General features: G+C 44.9%; 1 protein-coding gene across 3 annotated transcripts in view; it reads left to right on the plus strand.

Moving 5' to 3' along the window:
* nAChRalpha1 (nicotinic acetylcholine receptor alpha1) overlaps positions 1–24,903 on the plus strand; it is a 113,250-nt gene that overhangs the window by 62,821 nt on the left and 25,526 nt on the right. For all 3 annotated transcript variants that reach the window (XR_013040497.1, XR_013040498.1, XM_076539827.1), the window contains exons 3-5: positions 2,920–2,964; positions 8,019–8,128; positions 20,533–20,713. Coding sequence is in view for 1 of the 3 variants with exons in the window: in XM_076539827.1 (XP_076395942.1) it covers positions 2,920–2,964; positions 8,019–8,128; positions 20,533–20,713 (336 nt within the window). In the remaining 2 variants the exon portion in view is untranslated. The remainder of the gene's footprint in view (positions 1–2,919; positions 2,965–8,018; positions 8,129–20,532; positions 20,714–24,903) is intronic.

Here is a 24,903-nt window from a genome sequence, read left to right on the forward strand (position 1 = left end):
CTCGATAAGGGAAACCACGACTGATATACGACGTAACTTCCTTCCTTTGTCGTGTCGCGACCATCCACCGTTTGCTCTTTTATCGATGTCCTTTGGAAATATAGTTTTCTTATGGTTTAGCTGGAACGTGAACGACGGAAAAGTTGGCGGTAAACGTCGTCCTTTTAACGAATTGATCTGCCGGGGTAGGGATGGCCATATTAATTTTTTAGTACCGTGCTCTGGCCAAGAGTTACACTTTTCTCTTATTTTTCTCGATAAGATCGGACGGAACGTTTTATGGACGTGGGAGGGAATCGAGCCGATGTACGCGAAGCTTTTTATTCTTATTCGTCTTCTCGTAATTTTCGGACAACAGGCTGAGAACGCTGCTGGTGGTCTGTCCCTCGAGATAGCATTTTTATTCCGCTGTAATAACGCGGGAAACTCGTTTACGTCCGGTCCACGAAATTTCTCCGCCCACAGGTCAGAAAATATTCGTCCCATTACACCGATACTCTGAGAATTCTGACGCGATCCGCATAATTTCGTACGCGATAACTTTTATCCAAGTTTTTCAAAAAATACGAAATTATCGGAATGAAAATTATCGCTTTGGAAAAATGTCGTTACTCGCTATAAAGGTTCTGCGTTCCATTTTAAGCGTGCAAGAGGCGTCGATAAAATTCTCGAGCAACAAATTGCCAGGAGAGCTGTAAGTTCTCTTGTCGCTCAAGCATCGAGTTTCCTTTGTCTAGAGACGTTCGTCTCTGTTCTTCCTTCTCCGCGATTCGTATCACGATTCCGTTTTCGAGCTGCCTCGGCAACGTTACAAGGAATTCTCATAGCATTCTACCCGTTGATCCTGGAAAGCGACGGACTTACGTTCCGCGTCTCGAGCGATAGGGCTCGATTTGTCAAAGGGACAGGATACCCTTCGCATGTAAATAAATCCATGTCCAATTTCCTGTTCACCGTTTCGTCGTTCTCGCGTTCCTCCGCGCGTGTCAGGACTAAACTTTATCGCGCGGCTAAACAGAAAATACCGTGAATAATATTTCAAATATTCGAGCAGTAACCGGTGACTAAAATATTTCTTCCGTCGTCGTCACAGAACCGCTTCGTTCTCCGACGTTATCGATTTGTCTGCCACGCTGTTCTCGACACGCATCGTTTCGTTCCTTCGAGTTTCGTTGGAACAACCGATTTCGAGGCTTCCTTTTTATCGACGGATAACGAGCCGCGCCCCTTTTGAATATTTCCTTCCGCTGACCAGAAGCGCCGCGCAGTCTTCCCGAGGAACCTGCATTATGCACGAGAGGCCAGGATCGTATCGGACGAAAATTTACCAGCGGATCGAAACGTTTCCGCTCTCGTTGTTTCGTTCGTATCTTCAAAATTTCTCCGAGGTATCGTTAAACGTACCAGCCGGAATTCCCTGCACGCATACTCGTTCGATAGGAAATGTACCGCGTAAATAGATACGAGCGGAAACGACATCCGGTAAAAGTGAGAGAGGTTCTTGCAGCGAGTTAGAAACGCGGCACAATGGAGAAGGAGGAAACGTGGCTACCAAAGGGACCAAAGGCGATATAAGAGGCATCTGGAAAGGGAAAGCGGAGCTGAAATTACGTGGGACACACCGTGAAGATACGGTGTAAGCGTGGAGGGAAAAGGGTCTGTGGTAGGATGGAAACACGTTCAGCTATTCTTCCCATTCGTTTGTCTCCGGAGGCAAGCCGATACGGAACCTTCTCTGTTTTCTTTCGACATCCAATTTCCATAACATTAGACTGCTTACACGTAAGCAGACAGCGACGCGTTTTACCCGACGCCTCTGTTTAGGATCGTCACCCAATGAACAGAGGGGTTGGAATATACTCGTTTACGTGGCGGACTTTTTTTCTCTGCGGATAACCTGGGCGTTTCGAGGCGCCCCTTAACGGCTTCTCGTTTTCCTGGGGAAACCTGTTTCCTGACTTTTAAAACCGGAGGTGATTCTCGTCGTTTATTTAATCGTTGCAATTTTATTTAACTCGCAAATAGAATTAGAATTTAAAAATGTAGGTTAAGAAATCTTAACAAATTAATCGCGAATACGCGCGGAAAAATTTGGAAGAATTCAGCGGTACGCGAGTTTTAGTAGCGTACAATGAGCCGAGAGAGGACAAAAGCATCTGAATCACCGCGCATAATTGCGATGTTGGCAACAGTCTCTTCTAATCCAAGCGACAGTATCCCCGTTGGAACCATAATTCTCGCCTCTTTCTGGAAACACTCGTAGATTTTGTCCCGCGACGGCTTATCTTCTTTCCTCGTCCGATTTCTTTTCCCATACCACGATTCCCTTGTTTTTTTTCCTTTTCATTTTGACGGGGCAAATCTTTAGAGGAGAAACAACCGAATCGCTCGAGAAAATCTAAATGGTTGCGTGTCTTCGTTAAATCTTCGCTGACCCAAGAAGAGAAAACGTTCGTTGAAAATGGGACTCTAATTGCTGGATCAAAGGATTTGTTCGCTGCGTTCTTAATGACGCTCGGCTTCCTCGGAAGGAAAGATCGAAATCGAAGATCCACGTAGATCCTTGCCGTTGTTTCAACCCGAGACTCTAAGACTCGATTCGTTTTACCGATCCGTCCGCTTTTCTCGAGGATCAACGTTTGTCATTTCGTTATTTCATTTAAACTTTCCTGATTACGATTTCGTTTGTAACTTAATTATAGTCTATAGAAATACGGAAGCTGCCTTAAAATACATAATTACTGCGATTTATATTTTAATGTTTAATATTTGATAGAAGACTCTGCATTGTACTTGTCGGGTTTGTCGAAACTGTCCATCTCGAGTTCCTTCAGAACCCAATAAATCCACCTTCCAAGAAAATACTCGAAACAGCGAAGTGCCTTCCGAACTTCAAGTCGATTTTTCTTTCTGTTTCAGAACCTGAAGAACCAGATCATGACGACGAACGTATGGGTGGAACAAGTAAGTACCATACCTTTCTTCGTGCATGCAAAATATTTTCTTTGCTGGACTTATAATTGAAAAATATTGTCGATACCATAAAGTAGTTACCCTGTAGAACCAGTAAGGTTTAAAGAATGAAAAGAGACAGGAAATAGCGTGGTTTAACAGCTTCGCGCGTTCAAATTAAATATGTGATCACGTTTCCATTTTCCTTGTTATCGCGTCTCGTGTTCTAGGTTAACGAACCGTGAGGTTCTCGGTTCGTGAAACGATTCCCACGGGAAAGAAAGAAAGGTTGATGGGAAGGGAAGGTAGGAGAAGACCTTATGCCTCTTGGCGAACGAACGAGGAGCGTTTGAGAAAGAGCGAAACGCGATTTCCTTTCTCGAATAATGATAGCTCGACAAAGCAACGACAGAGAGGGTAGAGGAAAAGGGAGAAATTCAGTTGGTAGCAGCGTCAGTTTAACCGGCGCGGTCGAATCTCCTCTTTCTGCGAGATCGCGAAGGTTTGGAATTTCAAAGCGGACAAATTTCATCCCGTGACTGTTGACAGCGAAATCCGAATCGCTAGTCGATCCTTAGCGACGTTCCTTGGAAACCCTTCGCGAACTTCGACCCTTCAAAACTCTTTATCTTCGGAGCTTCTCGTTCTCTTTTATCCTGTTCGAGTCTTCGCAACCGCGTTACGGTCTTTTATTTCGCGATACGCACCGGCTTAACTCGCTCTAGTTGTTTCCGAGTTATTATTGTATTTGCCAGTATAATCTAGAAATACAGTGTAGCGTATTATTTTGTTCCGCGCATATCGAAAATATACGTACACGTATTATCGCAACGTTGCTGATTTATCGCTTCGAAGCTTATCGATATGCGGTTGCGAGTGTTTTTTGCGATAACGTATAGCAAACGATTTATAATCGACCATAAGAAAAGCATGGAGCGGTTAACGATGCTCTTAAATTGAAATATTAGAAAAATCTCGAGGAAATCGATTCGGGAATTGATAGCAGGTTTGCACGGGACGAGAGTCGGTTGATATCGATTTCAATCTTGTGTAGGGACAAGCATAGTTGACGTTTCGAAGTGGATTTTTTGATCCATCATCCAGCAATCAGATTTCCGATTTCCAAACTGTTCTCCACCTTGTCCTCCCTTCTATAAACCAGTTTCAATTTCAATTTCGATTCCGACCAGAACAAGAAACCAATCCTCGATTTGGGTTCGATCAACGCTCGTAATTGAACTTTGCTTTCGACCAACGCTAACGAAGCGGTAGGTCGGTAATCTGTTCGAATGTTAATCGAAATGAGAAACTTTGAAAAACGGGAAATCTGTTACTCTGATCGCTTTGCTTAAAAAGTTAACGACAGTCTCGGTGGCAGAAATCGGATTCGCAATTTTGTTTAACACCCAACGGAATCGAGACACCGGCGTCTGTTGGTTCTTGCCGGTTGTTCTTCCTTGGCTCGGCCGTGATCGTTTGTCCGTGTCAATAGATCTCGCGCCTCTTTTTCCGTGCAATCCTCGGTCCCGAAAGCGGAAACAGGACGCGATGTAACACGAAAGAAAAAAAGGGACAAGAACGGCGGAGAATCGTGTCTTCGGCCAGGATCGTCTGCCAAGCGAAGTGGCTGTCCTTTATCAGTCTCGGCGAATTGTTTGGCATTGTTGGGACGGCGAAGGAAGTGGAGGCTCCCAGTTTCTTTCGGAAGTTCGCCCGATGCTGGAGGAGTAGGTAAACAATCGCGCGTACGCCGCTCGAATGACACCGGCAAACGTTTTAGCCTTGTTGACTCTGGCAGACGTGATGGATAACGAAGTTCTCGGCTTCCTTGCCGCTGTTTCTTTCGAGAAATCGCCGCAATCCTGAAAAGGTGTCCTCCGCTCGCTAATATCTCGTTTCTCTTCTCGCCCTATGAATTACGCTAAGCGCGGCTAACAACGTTAGAACTTTGGCGATAAAATGTACGTGTCCGCAATAAACATCGATCCAGGTATCGAATGGCGTTTATAATCTCGAAGCGATGACTCAAGTGAGGCGTGCGGTTAATGGAAAATGCCTGTTTTCGATAGCCGTGGCTGGATAACGCGGAAAGTGTCGAGAAACCGTCACGTACCATAATTATTGCATCTGTTGAAAGTTTTGGCTGCAAGTGGAGCAGAACGGTAAACTGCACTCGAGAATTCGGAGCTGTTTCGCTATTAATTGCGGCCGTGTATTTTGGTTACGATTTTCAGAACTTTCGGGGTTATCAAAGTATTTAATACGCTAGCTCGAAAATACCAAGTAAAAGAATTTTTCACGGTGTTCGCAGGAGACGCGATTGTACGTGCGCTTCAGAATTTGTTGTAACATGTAGCAGAGAAATTTTTTAATTCGCCGCGAAACCGTTCTTTGTTCCCGTGCTTCCGGTTCATTCTTTTTTTGCTCTTTTTATATTCAGCTCGGCGAAACGGGCTGCGAATTTAATATAAAGAATTGTTCTCGAACGAGAACCACGCGACTACGATGGTTTTGTGTTGCTTTCGGCACGCGAAGCGGTTGTTTAATAATTGTAAATGCAGAAGAAACGGCTTTTACTGGAATTACGTGGGTAGGAACTTGTTGGACTCGATGTTTTATCCTGTTGCGAACCTTTGAAACTACTGCACCGACGATAGAAACGTTTCAATGCCCCGAACCTTCTTCTTTGTTCCTTCCGTTTGACTTTCGAAATTGCCATTTAATGGTCGTCCTATAAAAAGCCGTCGTTCAAATCGATCTTTCCGATTCGTAAACCGACATGAAATCCTTCAACGATATCAAGATCCCCCGAATGAACAGTTCGTTTAATTCTTCTTCCGTTAATCGCATAAACGTAAATCTCTCTGTCCGACAGATAGAGATCAGAAACGAATTTATAGACGATCCGTAAATTCATTGATCGCGAATAGTACGATTAATCTCCGCGGACTCGAATATATTCGCGATTCCTCGTCCGCGTTCGTTCCGTCATCTCCGATCGCTTCGATCCGTAATCTTTCTACGCTATCGGGACACGCTTCTACGCCCGAATCGATCGATTTTTCATCGGGACAGAAGGATTAAGGAGAAGTCTACGCGGCGATCGTTTGTTTCTCAAGACTGTCGAACGCGAACGAGCCACTTGGTGGCCCGTAAAACTTTACTGCCCCTCGACGCGACGATAAATTACGTTCGCATTCAGATTTACCCGGTCTCGGAACAACAAGGTTCGATACAACCGACGTCGTAAAACTACGATTTCCGACAGCGCTGTCTCATCGCGAGAAATCACCCTAACTATCGATATTTATTGTATGCGGTCGCAATTATTCAATTTTCTCGGGCGAAATTTAACATCTTATTCTAGCTACGTTAATTAAAATTAAAAGCTTCGTCAGCGTTCGGTTTCCCATGGATCCTTATGTTGTACGAAACGCGAGTTAGAACGCTTGGTTATTCGCTTTTCGTCCATTTGCTCACGGTTCAGGAGACGCTTCCAATCCGCTTTCAGTCCATTCGATGGTTCGTTTGGCATCTGCTCGAATACGCGTCGCTCAGTCCGCTCCAACTGCCCCATAACACGCTCGTTACCCAACCGACTACGCGTCGTTCAATCCGTTCTAAATGTTCTACATATAATGGACTCTGCGTCTGATCACCGTTCGTCTGACTACGTTCTCCTCGATCTACTAGTTTTCTTATAATACGCTCTCGATTCGTATCTATCGCTTTCTCGTCAATTTGTCCCTCCGTCGAGAAGGTAGCATCTTTGTAAAAGTTACCGGTCTACATAAACATTAGTGTAAAAAGCATGGGTCGATCGTATCGAGAAACTCTTTGAACGCGAAGGAAAAGAACCGTCCGACAACCGGTGGACGTTATCTCGCGATCCGCTATCAAGACTCGGCTCGAAATAAGAATCGGAAGGGAGAAAAAGCTCGGCTAAGAACGGCGTAATTACTTTTCCTCCCTGTTTAATCGGTTCAGCTCGTTTGAACTCGCGAACCGTTTCGCTGAAAAGTGAATCCCATGGCTGGTCGCGAGTCTACGCTTTTTTCTAGCCGCATCCTGCCGGTTGCTGAACTTCCAACAGCCAATTATCCGGTCTGCGTGGATCTCTCGATGGGGGTAAGAGCGGTGAAGAGGAGTGACAAGAGCGAGAGAGAGAGAAGGGGGCTGTACGCTCAACGATGCATGGGGTGGAAACGATGACACCAATGGCGAACGCGGTGGAAAGCGAACAGAGAGGGTTGGCATTCGTTTAACGGCGCGTGGAAGTTTGCGAAAGTTTGCTGCGAGCATCGGCTTATCACCGCAGTTTATTTTTATGAGCGGACAGATGACTGTGCTTTTGAGCGTTTCATACGACCCACTCTGACGAACTCTTTCTCGTAGCCGTGATTTTTGGTCAGCTTTAACGCGGATTAAACGCGCGAAACGATAATGGTAGTGTCTCGTTTAAACATCGCGAAACAGACATTCCAAAATTGCGGACTTTGTAATTGATTCAACTACGATAACATTTTTCGTTATATCGCCACGCATCGAACACGGCATTTGTACGATATAGCGACTTTGTTCCAACTATTACCGACATCGAATCGAATCGAGTTTACGCTACTTACTCCATGCGACATCGCTATTTTCCAGAGTAGCAAGTTTCCTGCGTTCAAAAGGAATTATTAGTTTGCGGGACGTAGAAGCTAACTTAATCGGGATTTGTCGGGAGTTCGGCTTCCTCTGCTAGATAGCTATTGACGAGTTTCGACCCCGTCTAAGACATCGATTGACATCCGTGTACAGGGTCCAAGTTAATGGTACTTGGAACCAGTGACGAACTCGAAATGAAAATTGACAGTTCTGTAACGAATTCCTTCTTCTACGTATCGCTTTAACCGTCGAAGATACCTGGAGTTAACGAGGCGACATAGTTCCTATTCTGTCTAACTTTAAAAGCGTGTAGAAGACAACATTGTTGCTTTTTTTATTTTATTTTTCTTGCTGCATCCCCTTTACCACGATACGAAAATAAACAAGACTTATTTTTGTGCCGTTTCTGCTTGCAGGAGTGGAACGATTACAAGCTGAAGTGGAACCCGGATGATTATGGCGGTGTCGACACCCTTCACGTGCCGTCGGAACATATATGGTTGCCGGACATTGTTCTTTACAACAAGTAAGTTGATTCGATTAATTTTCTCGACGTATCCTACAATAACTATCAAGATAGAGATATCGTACTTTAATCTTGAGCTCGAAGCGCGAAAGTTTCGCTTGTTAAGCCTGTATACGGTTTTAAAATGCAGTTTTACCGTCGCGATAAAAGTAGAAGCTTCCCCGGGAAATGTATATAACTCGGATTCGAAGTTTTAGGAGGAAAAAAGGAAAATGAAACAACAAAAATGGTAAACGTAAGTAGCGGTGTTCCACCGGTGCAAGACGTCGCTTCGCTGATAAAACGTGATAAAATATACGGCCGTGACCGAGAAGCAATTTGCCCTGCGACGTCTTGCACGAACGGCTGCAAGCCGACCTGCGGAAGCAATTTGTCCGTTCGAGAGATTTTATTTTTACAACCGGAAAGGGCCACCTTAAACAGCTGTTCGATAAGTCCGCTTCCGTCTAGGATATTGCGAAAGCTCGACGTTCGGTTTCGTTTTAAGCTTTCGTCGTTTGTATCATAGGTAGGGCAATAAACGTGACCGTAAACGCGGGTTAAATGTCCATTCCATTAGCGTAAAATTCAACTCGTCCAACAAGTAATTCGTTACGGTTTCGAATTTAATTGTTAGAATCCGATACGCGAAATTCGAACCGTCGATACGTGTCGAATCTGCTTTTTCGTCTAAAAACATATCGATTCTCTGAAGCGATCGCTTTTATTAATTAATTAGTTACACGAAACAACTATATAACGAAATAGTAACCAGATTGATGCTGGGAGAAGCTAGGAAGTTATTCTTGGAGGACTATTTCCGTATTCACGGAAGCGAATCCCGCGAATGATTATTCTAGCGAAGACCGTCGCGACGGTCGGGAGTTCGCGGCCATAATATTTCAGCGACCGTTAATCTGGGCAGGGTTGATCCCCCTTTGCCCCATTCTTTCTCGGGTACCGTGTATCGGTGGGGTCACGGTGCACCGGCTCGTCCGTCACCTTGGTCCGGCCATACTTCATAGGATTTTAGTGGAAAGTGCAGAGCACGGTATCTCGTAAACTACCCGCGGAATATTCCACGAGGCTACGTGACGTTTTCAGCGACGTCCGTTGAGGCCATTTTGAAAATCCAGCCAGGAAGAGGAGGAGGAAAAGGACGAGAAGAGGCGGCACATACGTTGCACGTAACCCAAGCCAGCTAACTCTGAGAAATAGAATCTACTTCACCATACGGACGACACTTTTACGACGAAGCAGGGCCGCAATGTCGTTCGTTCGACGACTAGATGGCTCGTGTTTCTCCGGCCTCGACTTCGTCACACTGGTTATCGTCCAACCAGGATTCTTCGTTGCGGTTCACCGGACACGACGCGAAATTGATGTCGACCGTGCTTTCTGACCGAGCTTCTGGGCGCTACGATTTTAGTCGTTTCCATTAGCAGAGACAATTATTGGGTCTAGCCATGGGCCACGGTTAAGCGGTCGGCTAAGTTGTTTCGGTTAACGAGTCAAGTTCGGGGCGAGTTTAACGCCTTGAACTTCGTGGCACGTACCATCGAGTGAATTTTCACGGTTATTCGGCGAAATTATGCTCGAGCGTTGCTCGGACTGCTAGTTCGCTTTGATTATTCTTTCCTAACGATGTAATTAGCTTTGCAACTGTTCCGCCGCGTTCCACGAAGGTAATCGGTAGTTGAGCTCAACGGTGCGAAGAAATTGAATTCAACTTGAGACACGCGCGCGTTCCCCTTTGCTATTCCTGTTTATCGATGTTGCCTGCCGTTGTAATTGGATTGCTAGTCGAGTATCTCTGATCTTGCGAAGCCACTTTGATACGCAAAGGCGAGCCTCGATCGAAGATTATCGTTTAGCGGCGCGATCGTTTTTCATTTAGTTACGCGCGAAATCGTAAACCGTTCGATTCCTCGGTAGTCCCTCGGAGTACCGTGCTAGCTAATCATTTCGTAACGCGTTTACGCGAGTCCAGGATAGCGCGTACTACGTTTCATTGTGCTCTCGTCGAGCGTTGTCCCGTAAAACCTGACAGCGAGAGTCGCGTCTGAATCTCGACGAGTTTATTTCAATTACGCATTGAAGTGGTTTCGACGCGGCACGCGTTCAATGGAAAATCATAAAGAACCTTCTCGAAGTCGAAACTCTCGACATACATTACGTCGTTTCAATTACTCCGAACCGAAGGGCATAAAAGAGGGGCGGGGGTGAGAGAAAGAGAGGAGGGAATCGATTGTCCCGGCGGCGCGGCGTTTCGAAAGGCTCAAAGTATCGAGGCTTTGTGCAGCCCCGACAGCATGCAAATGCGTCCTCTCCTCGATTTCGCCATCTAGAAGGACGAGGGGACGGATGGAAAAGTAATTTGTATGGGATATTCGAATCTGATTAATAATTCACCGACATTGCCGGGGGACTTTGAAAAGGGAAGTGGCCCGTTTGTGATACGAAATTCAACGGATCCATCGTCGTCGAGACTCGATCCAAAGGATACGTCCCCGTGATTTCAGGATATCGAGGAAGCGTTATAATACGGCATCGTTTATATCAGTTGAATTTTGATAACGTCGTTCGTTTGACGTCCGCGAGACCCGGTGACCGTATTCCTTTCAACGACGCTACCTTTGACCACTTTATCGAATTTCAAGCCTCTCTGTCGAAGGCAATTCGCTGTTTAATAACTTGGTCACGGCTTTGTCTCGCTGTTAGAGACGAAAGTTTGTCGATTGCTTTTGTGACGTTCCGCGGGGACGAAGCGAATTATCGAACGTTATCCGGATTCTGTTATTCAGCGAAACGATCTTGGACCGTTTCTTACGTTCTTACACCGTTTTACCTTCATAACGCCTGTTAATTTAATCGATCCATAGAAATTTCAGACTCTATCGAAGTTCGTACACGATCGATTGTTTGTCGGTTAATAACGTACGAATAGCTGGTAAATGACTATTTTGCTTGTCGACCGTATCTTGAAACTTCTGACAATTTATATATAACGAAGTTTCGGACAAGGAAGGTTCGATGATAGTTTTCCGAGGAGAGAAAGGGAACTGCTCCGTTTGATTAACCGTTCTCGTTTACAACTTCGAGGTCAACGCCCATTCTCAGCCAGCTTGAATTTCCCAGACCGTTCTGCGACAGTTCTTCATCGACCCTCGACCGACGGTAAGGTTCCCTTAGCTTTTGAGGGTGTATCAATTAAATCGAAGTCAAGTTGCTCCGGTAAACTTGACTTCTGAGCTCCCTAGTTTCCTCCGCGACAACTTTCCCGCTATACGTACACCCACAGCGACGTCTTGATCTTACGAATCTATACTTCCAATTACGTTACACCGTATTTGCACCTTCCTCCGTTAAACGTTGTCTGTTTTGTGGCAAATCGTCTCGAGTAGTCCAACTTCTCGGACCAGTGTACACGCAAATTAAGCGACCAGTCGATGTAGCACTTATTAGAAGAAAGCGGTCTCCGCGAAAAGAAACTTTCCCCTCTGTATTCGAAGTTTATCCGAAAAAGGCTCTTTCAGGGAGACGGAAAGTTTTCCGGGGGAAATTTTCGCGAGAAATCGATAAAGAGTGTCGGGACCGAGGGGTTGCTCGCCGGATGGAGAAACGTCGACGGATCATTGGGTGAAATTTAATTAAGAAACGACCGACTCGAAAGGGAAACGAATCGATAACCCGTTTCGCGACCTGTATTTGACATTAACACCTTCGTAAATTTCAATTCGATACTTGAAACTTTGTAATTACGAAATATCCGATAATACAATCTTGACGTTGCACAGAAAATACCTGCTTTAGCACCGAGACAGACACGCGTTATTTCTTTCTATTTTAATGTAAAGAATTTTCATAACTATTCGATAGAGATATTCGCTAAGCTAAGTGAAAAGCAGCGCAACAAATTTAATTTCTGGTCTTGTTAAATACAATTTTCCTCCGTAGAGATAAAAGCAATAGACAAGACTCGTATCGCCGAAACAGGACAATAACAGTAACAATATTCGCGGTTAATCGAGAATCGGTGGATTTAATCGAATCCTGGAAATACGTATTAAAGGCCAACGAGGGCAAACGTGCCGTCTAGTCGATGAAATATGAAAACGGATATTTCCTCGAGCACGTTCCGATCGGGCTCAATTGTTACTTAAAAAGAAGTCTGCGGTCTGGAAAGCTTGATAGTTTGCCCTTTTCAAACGAACATTCCTTTTTCCGCCACAATTCCTCTCTATTATGTACAAAGTTGTAGATATTTTCACTTTCCACGATTTTTTTCTTCCATGTTAAAAACATATTGTGGCTGAAATTGTTCGGAACTTCGCGAGGACCAATTAGGTAACTGATGTTGAATCGAGTAAAAATTGTTACGCGCATCGTAAATATTCTCTTGTATAATATATCGTGTATGGCTAGACGCGACAATGTTATGCAACAAAGAGGAGGATTTAGCAGTTAACGTAACGGTTGAAGTAACCCTCCGCGTCCTGTAACACGATCAGGGTACGTTGGCTCGGATCCAAGTATCGGTGCGCAATTAATGACCATCATGCACTATATAATTACCATTGATTCCCGTTGAAACGAATCAAATATTCTGCGGTTAATCGGCCGGACATTGCGCGCGCGTGTGTTAAAGAGAAAGAGGGAGAGATCGTAGAGAAGGAAAGAGAATCGAAATAGTTTCGCAGGGCGCGGCAGGGGGAAAAAGTTGAAATTACATGGAAACTATTTCCCCGAGGGCTGTATCTCGGCCCTCCCTGTATCGAGGAAAAACGATTTTCGTTGAAAGTGATCCAATAGCGGGCGAAAAAGCGCTCGTGTGTTAGTTCGGAGCAGATAGCAGAGGATCCAATAAAACTGGCGAAGCGTCGAGGTGCAATCAACGATGCGAATGCTTGGCCGCGTAAAGAAAGCCGCGTAAAAGGAGGGAAAAGTGTTTCTCGTGCGTCGAGCGTGTTCAATCGTCACCGCGATCCACGAGACTTTCCTGTTCGTTGAGTCTCGATCGTCGAAAATAGAAACGAAACGATTTCCGGTCTCCGAAATCCGGTCTTTTCGCCCGAGGATCAACGAAAAATGATCGAAGGGGAAGGAAGATGGAAAAAGCTGCGCAAAAAGGTGCGTCGATAGCGGACGTCTGGGTGCAATCAACGGGCGTAAATAGGTGTAGGTTTGTCAGAGGAGAAACGGGCAAAAGGGTTCGGTACAATGACCCGAGCACACCGGTACGTGCGGGTGGACAGCGTGAAATGCAAAGTTAAAATATGCAAGGAACGTACGTGTGCCGGAATCTCGTTACTCCATTATCGCCGGATTACTGCGCCTGCAGCTCGTCCCAGACACGGTAATCCGGTCGAAGCGTGTGCCACGCTCGCGTACGCGCAACGCGCGTGTTAACGAAGTAACACGACCTCAAAGTAACCGGGAGAGCCGCTCGCGAGATGGGCCTTCGACCCCTGGAGAAATTGCTTGTTCCGTGGGGTACGCGTTTAACGTTTAAAACCTCGTTCACGGGTCCAAGGATCCTGCTCGAGAGCTCGTTACCGTCGGCCATAGGAACTTCAATTAAACCGAACGCACTCTCACGGACCGCTGATACTCTTTTACAGCGATCGTTTTCTCGCGAAAACGACCCTTCGATATTGTCGGCTATCCACTTCGACTCCAGAAGCTTTCTGGTCCTTTAATTTTTTTTGCGAAATATTTTTACGCGACACTCTGGATTTCCTAGGAAAGGCAACTTCCCAGTGAAACAGATCAGCGATAAGTCCGACGCCGCAGACGGTTCCTCGAACCTGTTTACTATTTATCACGTAACAGTAGTTGTTTCTGTCCAGGAGACAGCTAAGCGTCGAGTTTATGATTAGTGGCACGCGACAATCCTCTTCGAAGCAGAAACGGGTTATCGCGTCAGGTAATACATTTAACGTCAGCGAGCTTTAACGGGTGTTTCAAGTCGAGCCGCGGTAAATTAAAAGGAAATTGAACTGTTCGCGAAGGTATCAAATTTGTGAGTTAATGCTCGTAAGTCACGCGTTCGTTCTCCGACGGTGTTCCGCTTCTCTGTGTTCGTGCAAATTAACGACGCTTTAACTCAATTGCAGCTCGATTCGATATTTCTGCTACCCTTTACCTACGTACGAGTCGATCGATCGTTCATGCTTATAGGCGTGAAATTCGCTCACTTTTCATTCGGATGAATTACTTTTTGATCGTCGAGGACCGTGTTGCGATATTGCACAATGAAACAGACTCTAATTTACGGTATCGCGTTAATTTTCCTTTTAATTTTCGTCGAACCGAATGAAAATCGAGGCGATTCGTTGGGTCACGCGATGGGGACCATAACGCGTTAGCACGCCATGCTCTCTTATGGCCAATCGATTCGAGTTTGACACTGCCCGCGATAGCTTTATTCTTTTTAGGAAGTAGAAAGTCGTTCTCTCGTTTCCTCTCGAAACTTCGACCCTCGAATCTTACGCAAACTTTCATAATTTCAACCCTTCGTTCTCTAGCGTATCTTTTTTACCTCTCGAAGTTCCCTCTTATACCTTGGAACGCTCGAAACTTGCGTGTTTCTTTGTTCGAAGTTCGAACCGTTTGAAAATAACACGCTAAAGAGTGCGACAAGGGGGATAGCAACCCTCGAAGGAGGTCGCGTTTAACTCGTCTAGCCGAAAACGGCGTTATCCTCGGTGTCGAGAGTCGAAACTCGCGTCTGTTCAACTATCGTCGCAGTTGTCGCGCGCATCACCGAGTATTCTCCTTCGTTTCTGTCTTCATCAGCTCCTCTTTTCATCCCCCGTAACCCCTGTTCTCGAGTCGAGTACTCGGCGACATCCAGGCGCATTATAACGGCCTAGGTGTCGGCTGACCTAAAATATGCCAAGTACACGTGGCCCTGTTAGAATCCGAGCTTCCACCCCTTTCCGTTCGCTTTTCACCCTTGAAACGCGTAAACGCTCGCAAATTCGACGCGATACGCCTCGATCGTTAAACTTCGCGGGGTATAAGATTTGACAAATTCAAGCTCGAGACAAATTCTTCGACGGAGTACATCAATCTTACGCTTCGTTACGGTGAAGCCGGTGACCATTATTTCTGGAACGCGTAGGATGTTCTGGCGGGAAAGAGTTAAAAATCGTGACGGAGACATTGACCGGAAAATAGAATTTCCTGGGGAAGAGGAGCTTTTTCGTGACGGAATTTAAATCCACGAGCAGAAGGATGCGCATTTTCTGATAGCACGCTCCGATATCTCCTCGAGCCGGTGAACGAAAATGGACCGAGTAGCGAGGAGGAAACAAACCACCGTTGCCACGGATCGCTGACCATTCTCGCGAAATCCACGATAATCTTTTTCGAGCGGATCGTTGGCGAATGAAGCGTTCTCGGGACAACGTTTTCACCCCGCTCGTTTGTCTTGTTTCGACCAACTGACCTCGCCAATATTGTTTCCGAACGGGAGAACGAGCTCGCGACTGCTTGTTCGTGGCAATTTAGAAATTTCGTTCGATTGATTTACGACTCGAAACTTTGGAAATCACCATTCGATCCGCGGCCCGACCCCGCATAAAGGTTGAAAAAAATGTATAAAAATATTTGCAACGGTTACATTTTTCGCGAGCAACGCGAAACGTTCGACGGATGCGGTTTTTCAATTTCGCGTACCGTGGATCGCCGCGCGAAATTATGCGAATCGAACGGTATTTGCATGAAACGGGACCGGCTCGCGAAATAGGAATTTCTGGAGGTCTCCTGTTGAATATTTAAAAATTGCAAACGACCAGCCGTTTTCACGGTTATCGATGTATTTAGTTATCGGTCGATGAAATTTTTATTCCATAGAATTGTTCGCGACTAATGACGTAGAAATCTTTTTCGGAGCGAATTCCGACGGTGACCCGGTAAAAATTACGATTCCTCTCCGCGACCGAAACCCATTCATCCATCTCGGCATCTGCTAATCCAAATGTCACTACGTAAGATTTATTTTTCCCGATAACTCCTGCTTTTACGTCATAAAGGTTGCTCCTACGTGCTCCCCGGCATCGTTTATTGAGATTTACACCGACACAGTTTTCAACAAAATGTACGATGCCGAACGGAAGGATACGCATCGCGATTCGGCAGACTTTTAACAGATTACGCGTCTAAATTTTATCACGGCGCGATATCTGGAACGAATTAACGTTAACTTTCGTTTCAGGATTATTCGAACTTTGGTAATCCGTAAAGGGGGTCGATAAACCTAACCGAGTTATTTTATTCGACGAGGTGAAAAGGTGGCCGCAAATTGTCGATTCCATAAAGTTTCCTGAAATTGAATTGCTTTATGATTTCGATCGCTTTCTAAAAAGAAGTAAAGAGCGAAGAACCATAGAGATGTCTTTTACACCGGAGATAAACTTTCACCATGAATTTCGTTCCGAAGAAACTCGCTCGCACAGACGAAACGTTAAGTTTAATTGTAAAGAACCATGATCCGTACTAATCTCGTTCCATGTATTTTACGTTGGTGCGATCGCGAATTTATCGCCGGTGCGATTTTAATTGGCTGAAACGGGTGCAGCGTAGGATCCTCGGCGAAAAAAGGACAAAAACGAGCTGCAGAATTTCCCGTTCTACCACGAAACTTATATCGATCCGTCGACCGTGCCCATCTCGCGGTACGTTCAGTAGCGTACCGAGCGAGTGCGCAGACCTTCTCCCTCCGATTCTTTCAATTTTATTTCCTGCCCTTGTCGTACATCTTCCGGAATATACTTTGGATATTCCAGCGAAATATTAAGCGGATTGACATTCGAGTTACGTAAGAAATTTCACGGTTAGTTAAATAACAGGTATTTCGATAACGTTCGAGTTAGTTTCGCAGACGGCAAGGGGCCAGTAATTTCCAGCGGATCACGTACTACAGGGAATTTCGATAAATCTAGCGAGATATAGCAACGTTAGCTAAGCAAAGAACAGTTTCCACGCCATCCGTGAACGTTCCACCCTTCGACTCCACCCCAACAGTCACGCTCAATGGTAAACTAAATCTCAAGGTTTAAGAAGAGATACATGTTCCATCCCCTTTACCCGACCCCAAAGTTTTCCCAACTTCGATACGCGTTCTTCCTTTATTCCGAGCGCGAGGGTGCATCGACCCTGGAAAGGAGAGGGTGGTCACCCCGAATCCACGGTTTCGACAGTTTTATTTTTAATCCCAACGGGGTATCGCGCTCGAGGGAACGCGGAATAATTCGTTGAATCGCTTTCGCGGCACCGCCGTAAAGAACGCGAGTTTCGACCATTTTCCTTCGGTGTTTTCTTTTAGATAATTCGTGAGATCCGTTCGCGAGGCTGCGATGAATTTCGATGAATAATTTCCCGAAATCCGACTGGAACGTTCGTCTCGTTTCACCCGCTAAATAAAACGTCGCGTTTTTAATACAGTCTTGACTGCGAATATTACGCCTCGGTATAACGAACGGTGTACACGCGCGAAAAGAAGAAAATACATAGAGTGTACACGCGAATGTATATTTTATCGTTTACGCTGCTTGTACATTTCGCCTGTTTTATATGTACGTTTACGTAAAAATCACGGTGCAGTCGCGAGAACGTTAAATACATTTATCTCCGTACTCCGTAAAATAATTTTACTAATGTCCTTTGTGGAATGATAGACGAGGGGAAGATTAAAATTAAACAAATGTTAATTCGCGTTCTTGTTAACGCGCAGTTGTGAAATGTTATTTCGAGTCTCGATAAAACGAGAGGCAGGAAAGGTTAAATACATTGACAATTTAAGCAATACGAATTCGCGTTGAAATAACAAATGGAAAACGTCGAGAGGAGATAGGATTTGGAAACGGGAAATTCAATGTCCTTCGCGAAGAGGACAATGTGGTTTTTTCCTATGGTGTTCGACGTCGGTCGAGTAGACGAGCGCTTAAAAGGGACGTCAACTTTCAAGATTTACGTGGCGTCTGGTCGCAAGAACCGACACGGGACCCGTAAAAAAAACATGATTAATCGAGAGATCCGAAACTTCTTTGGCGCGACTTTCGGAGTCGTTGCTCTTTCATCCCACTACGAGATTTCTTGCGTACGACGGTTATGGGGTTTGCTACGGTATTACCCCGCCACTGTTCCCCTTTGCTCCTAAAACTTCTTACGATTACATCGAATTACTTTGCCGACTATTTAGTCCGAGTAGAAAAATTTGTTGTCGAAAATTGAGTTTGCGTGGAGAAATTTCGCACAACGGAGACACGTCATTCCCAGCGAGGATGTTAAGTTTAAAAACCATTAGCAACGCATTAGAAAGTCCGCAGAAGACTTTCTGTGGTCGCAATTATTCCTCCCCAAACAAACTTCTTGTCACCAAGCCAACGCGGACATATTCAGTAGTCCATCCAACTTGAATCAGCCAGCCAGTAGAAGTTCGAAAGAACCGGCATTAACATAAAATGAATCTTTCAGTCCCCGAAGCATCTACTCAAAAGTTGTTCCAGCAACAGGACCGGTGTCTCTCGTCACGGTACCCGGTCTTCTCCTTCGTGTCTACGGTATTTGTAATTACGTGACGTCCACTTAAAAGCAGCGACGTTTCTCCAAGAGAAGCCAAGAACAAAGCTCGAGAAATCCACGGAGACGTTGAAAATGTCAGCCCCTGTGTTTTCGCTACGAAATTATTGTCCTGTTCACGCATTGTTCTCGTTGTCAGGATGAATCCTGAACAAGGAATGCTCGGGAACGACGACTTCCGCTCGTTGCCTTGGAACAATTTTCTACGCTTAGGCTAGTTGACACGTGCTTTTTTATCTCCGTGCTGGCGTACTACTCTGTACGAGCTGGAAACGATGTTCCAGAAATAAAACTGCGTTTTGTCATAGAAGTATCTTGTCCAGTATTTCATTTAGAGTTATTAGACGAAACAATTTCGATTCCGATCAAAATGCATCGATCAAACAGGCGAGAAAAGGAGCAAGTTCGGGTAGACGATAAGTTTTGTCAACAATTCGTTTACACATGTTTTGCCGGGCCATATATTTTGTCAGACGCGATAAAAAGCCAGAGTCGTTTGGCTTTATTTCGCATTACACGTGCGCAACCTCAATTCCCAGCAACGTTCATTCATCCTCGAAGCGATCCGCTGCGAGCCACGCGCACCTGTCGCTGAGTAGAGCGTAGTCGCATATTCGAATTCAAAACGTGCTTTCCCACTGATTTTCCATATTCTGGTCGGCTGTCGCGAACAGCGCTTTCCTAACAGGGAATTTATTGAATCCTTGCTATTCGCGGAAGTAATCGTGCTCGATATTGTATCGGCGCCGTGATTCTACGTCCGACTGCTCGCACGTTTTGTTTGCTTTCGTTAAAAGGAATGGCGCGCGTGAGAATGGAGACTTTATTCCGAGGGTAGTCACGATTTTGTTGCCACCCTGTTGCAGGAATTTTCACGCGTATCAATTATTATTCGGCGAATGTATTTGTCGATACGTTCCTATCGCGACAAGAAAAATACGATACGTGAATCGCTCGTTAAAGAGCGCGACGATAAAGTTGAAGACATAGCAGTTAAAAGGGCCGCAATTGAAGTGGCAAAGAACGCGACATCGACCAGAGGGAAATTGTACGGTAGGAAGAAAACCGAGTAAGCGACTAATAATAAAAGAGAACGGTCCGGCGAATATAGCGCAACAAGTGCAGTTGCAGCAACGACAGCTGCAGCTGCAGTCGCGCGTATTATATTAGAAATCCAACCGCATTATCTCGTCGAGTTTATTCCTCCGAAGCTCCGTTTCCCTAGCATCCGTTGTAGCTTCTAGAACGCGCGCTTTTCCTGCTTACCTTCGTTCTTTATTCCCTGGATTTTCTTATCTCTTATCTTGGTTGTTGCGTCGCACTTGGACGCGCCACTGAAATTTCTTTCGATTTTCCAATTCGCTGCTTCGAATGTAGCGCTCGTAACACACTGTCGAGTATTGACATTTTATTCCTTCGAAAAGCAGGATCGAAAAGGAAAATGTTCGTTGACCATGATGCATACCGAAGTCGAGTTTTATGGCTGCGCGTTCCATCGTCTCGTGTCGTATCTCGTCACCGGTGGTGTTTTCTATAATTAACGAAGAATGGAAACTTTCGAGTCTATCGAGGGTCCTTAAGTTCCTCGAAGTTATCGAGAACTTTTCATTCGCGAATAATCGTCCAAGTTACCCGAAATTCTAGGGGGATTAAATTATTCGTGAGTTCGCGAGAGATAGCCTCGAATGTTCGGGGCTTAAGAACGAAGAGATTAATTAATGACACGTAAACGCAATATCGCTGATCTGACATTGAAGTCGCTTTCTAACGAGGGTGACGGACCGACAAAAAAAATGTGTGCCAACATAAATCAGGGTGGACATTAATTTTGTTTTCAGCGCCGATGGCAACTACGAGGTGACCATTATGACCAAGGCGATTTTGCACCATACGGGGAAGGTCGTGTGGAAACCGCCGGCTATCTATAAATCATTCTGCGAGATCAACGTGGAGTACTTTCCCTTTGACGAGCAGACTTGCTTCATGAAGTTTGGTTCGTGGACTTACGACGGGTACACGGTGAGTAATAAGATTCAACCGACAATTCGGCCACCTTTACGCGGCAATTAATCATCGTCAAGAAATTCTACCCATCCGCGATAACGAAGAAATAACCAAGCTGTCGTATTTCAACTTACGAAGTCCAGTTATTCGACGATTCAAACTTTCGAAAGTAATATGCTCGATGATCGATGGAAGTTGCGCACACATCGATTAATAATCGATTCGCAACCCAAAAATCTTCTTTCTTTAATAATTGATCAACAAATATTTGACCTTTCTACTCGGTATAAAATTTTAATAGCGTTCTCAAAGATTTAACCCGAATTCGTCCGACGAGAATTATGTACGAAGGTGTTTGCTCGAGTTGCGTTAATTAGGCATTAATTGGTAAGAAGCAGCGAGCATCGGAGCTCCGCAGAGAGTATAGGAAATAAAACTACAAACAGAAATTATAGAATTCTGAAAGATTGAAAGTGTAACTGAAAATCATTCCTTTGTAAGAGATACGGAGTTTAGAAAATAGGATTTGCAAAAAGCGCTTCCCAAAATGGCCATCCATCTTCGGTGTTTGCTCTTCCTCTTGGCTCCCGATAAGGCCAACCTTTTTCAAAGGCAACGAACGACTTATCATCGAACGCATAAGTCACTTTACAAAAATGTACGTTGCTGTCGATAAACGAAAATCACCGGAACATCGACGTTCCATTTATATCTGCATCCCCTCGATACTCGTGGCGATGGTTATGTTACGTTTTTCCTCGCGTTTTTTTTTTCTTTGTTTCCTTTATTCCGAACAAGGACTTTATTTTTGTAGACCAGAATGTTACGACACATCGTTCGCTATTCGTAAAAATTGAACGAGCCATCGAAATTCTGTAGCGTATCGTTTCCCTTTGAATCGAATACGTCAATTAGTTTTATCAGCGGATATCTCTGCTTTCTACAATTTACATATCGAAGTTCGTTTCGTGGCGTCGAATATTATTATTCGAAATCTTTGAGTCAGTTTAAAAAGGATTAATTACGCGATCGTTATGTCACGAATTAGATTCTGCTTTTCGCAGCAACGTTTTATCGAAGCGACATCGAGGACAAAGTATGATTGGATGTAGGGTGACTGGTCGAAGAATTTTTTATTCGAAAGGAACGGTGGCGAAGCTGGACGTGACCGGTTTTATAACTCGATCGATCTCTTAAGGAATACTTTATTAAACCGTAAGTGGACCTGGATAGAAATATGACCACGCTGGTAATGCAATCAGAACCCCAAGGAATACCTAAATCGCGGCTGAACCTTTGGCGAAATGTCATTGGATCCGTGACGTCGCTCCAATAATTTCAAATATCCCGAATCCTTATTGCAAAAGGAGGGAAAAGGTTGCAGAGGCGCAACCTATTTTCACCGTGCGACACTTTTTCGTTTTTCGAGAATATTCGTACTCGTAATAAATTGATGAGAATTTGAAAATCCCTATTAAACCAACTTTCGTAGAATCGTAGGGTCGCGTCAACGCGGAAAAATGTTGCCTGAACTTTTCGCGTGGTGCCTGAACTATTAATTACGTTAGAAGTTACGTTGACAGTTCTATTCCCTGGTGTTTTTCTTTCATTTTGCCTCGCCTCGACTCGTCGACGAATCCCTCGAGATTGTTGGATTCTAAAGCGTTCGAACATTGTGTGCCTCTCTGCGACGAAATAATTCATACAGCTGCAGAAGCGTGGCAAATCTTCGATGAATCACTCGGTTGGACCGTATTTTTCTCTCTAAATTGCCAGACGAGCACGATATCGTTATTGTATCGCGTACTCGCGATATTTTCATCTCGAAAGTAAAACTAATAAATACGGGTCGCTAAGTTTTGCGAATTTGCCATTTTTGCGCGAGGTAGCGCCATCTGTTTGCTCTACGTACAAGCAGAGAAGAAGTACGCATTATACCTAAATGGTTAACCGTTCTTTCGCGATTCTCCAAACTTTCCACGTGACCCACTTATTCTCTGCTATTTGACTTAATATTAATAACTCGATGGCACGCCTATTCGGAGTTAAGAAACCGAAACGTTAGAAACTTTCGAAGCTTTGTCTCCTTCGTTCCATACTTTTTGGAAACCACGGAAAACTTCCTAATTTCCGTCCATAAATCGCGTCATTTCTTCCACGCTACATCGGTAGTCTCCGAAGATAGAAGTAAAGGAACTTTAGGTATTCGTTTCCATCGGACGAGCTTAATTCTCTGTCGTACCTCGATGACGTTCATCGGCTTCGGTCGTTATCCTTATCGTAGTCATTCGGAATCTCCATAAAGTTGTCTACGATGATGGAAAAGCATCTAAACTTGGAAACGAGAGACGCGCGATAGTTCCAAGAAGTCTCGGAACAATGGATCGTCAAGGGTCTCGGTTGGAATGGAATCCATTTTGCGCGAACGCTCGATGAGCAGAAGAAAGTTCACGCGGAGAAAGCAGAGCTCGCATTGGCAACACTTTATGACTAGCGTTTATCTGTTTCGAGCGATCAACCGTTTTCTGTCTCGCGGATGAAGCGCGTTACCATTCAATTCTCCGAGAGAAGTCGACCCTTTCATCGATTCTATTAACGCGTCTGTTTCGCCTTCAAAGGAAATATCGTTCGTTCGGATGAAGTTGATCAAAAATCGTGTAGAATTATGCCATTGATCGATGCCTTTCACCGAGCGTTCTCGTTCAGACGAAAGGGTAGAACGATTTACAACGAAACGTGGCGATTTATCGATTACTCTTGGCAGCTTTCAACGTTGCTTCTCACCGTGAGCTGTTCCATCCGAGAATATCCTTGGAATTTCGTGGATCTCTCGATACAAGAGCAACGCGCTAACAGATGTCAATAAAATGCCACGATTCGTCGATTCCGTTCGTTGATGCCTGGTCGAAGAACCCTTTCCGTCGGAATTTTCCTTCCAGCTTCCCCGAGACGAGAGTCTTCTTACGGAGAAGCGACAGGCAGACGCATCGAACCAATCTCCTTTGCTTTTCCTTCGCCAACTCTGCCAATTAAACATTACCGTAATCTCGCGCGCATTAAACGCTGTTCGCGAAACTGCAAACTTCTCCAGCAACTATCATCTACTTAGCCGTAATTTAGTCGGAGGTCTAAGCTTCCTCTGGGTTCAGATTATTCCTAAGTCTGAATGTACAGCGATTATAGCAGCAATAGTAACGGTGCAGTAACGCGATCAGTAATTAAGTGTAGAATGTAACGGACGAAACGTTACAATGCGTTATTACGGTCAAAGTCCTTTTCGTCGTCTGCTCCCCACGAGCGTATCTTCTGCGCGTGAACGGGTAGATTTGTCCCTCGCCGACAAATCCACCTGTCCGTGGATTTCACCAGTGAACACACCGTTGCGGGAATAAATCCCGCGCGTGAAACGATAAACCATTCCTGTGGCGTTGAGCGACCATTGCTGGTCACCGTCCTTTCGAACGCGCATTTTAACCGGTTCGTTGGTATCGCTCGAATACTCTTTTTACCGTAAATGAACGATTCGTTGGGCATCGAAGTTATTTAGCCAAGAGAAGAGTCCTGATAAAAGAAAGAAAGGGGTGTGGTTAACGCGTGGCGATCTTTTTGCTATCGAGATCTTAAAAGTGGTCCAGAGAGGATCAAGGAGCATCCTGCTAGCGGCAGAAGTTCGATGGTAGAGAGATTCGGCTCCACTCTTCAGAGTTTATACCCGTTCCTATATTCGACGGCTTCCAGGAAATCCGCTACCTATTCTAGCACCCATTAGAGGTATCCAATTTCTTTCCTCCTCTCTCCTTGTCCGTTTTCTGCTTCTTTTCTTTAAACAATTGGATCCGTCGCTATGCGCCAGGGAATAGAACGAGAAGGATATTTCGTATCCTGTTTGAAAAAAATCTTGTTGCGGTCTCGGAAAAGCGTTACGCGATAGCGCGAAGGAAAGTAAAGTAACGTAAAGCATAACGGAAGATCGTGAGAGTTTCACGAAGTACGTCTGTAAGTTACTCGTTGTAGAAAAAAATGGTGATTATTCTCGTCGGGAGTTGTCCTTCGTAGCCATTTTATTTTTGGCTGAAGAATCCCTCATTTCCCAGTTATACGACATCTTATGAAATACCCCTTATTATTCATCGCCCCTCTTTCTTTGTGTCTGTTTAACTCTCAGGCACGTACACGCGCACGAATATACCTAACCTCCGTGAAAC

Source organism: Megachile rotundata, chromosome 14 (genome assembly GCF_050947335.1).
Source record: "Megachile rotundata isolate GNS110a chromosome 14, iyMegRotu1, whole genome shotgun sequence".
Classification (NCBI taxonomy): domain Eukaryota; kingdom Metazoa; phylum Arthropoda; class Insecta; order Hymenoptera; family Megachilidae; genus Megachile; species Megachile rotundata.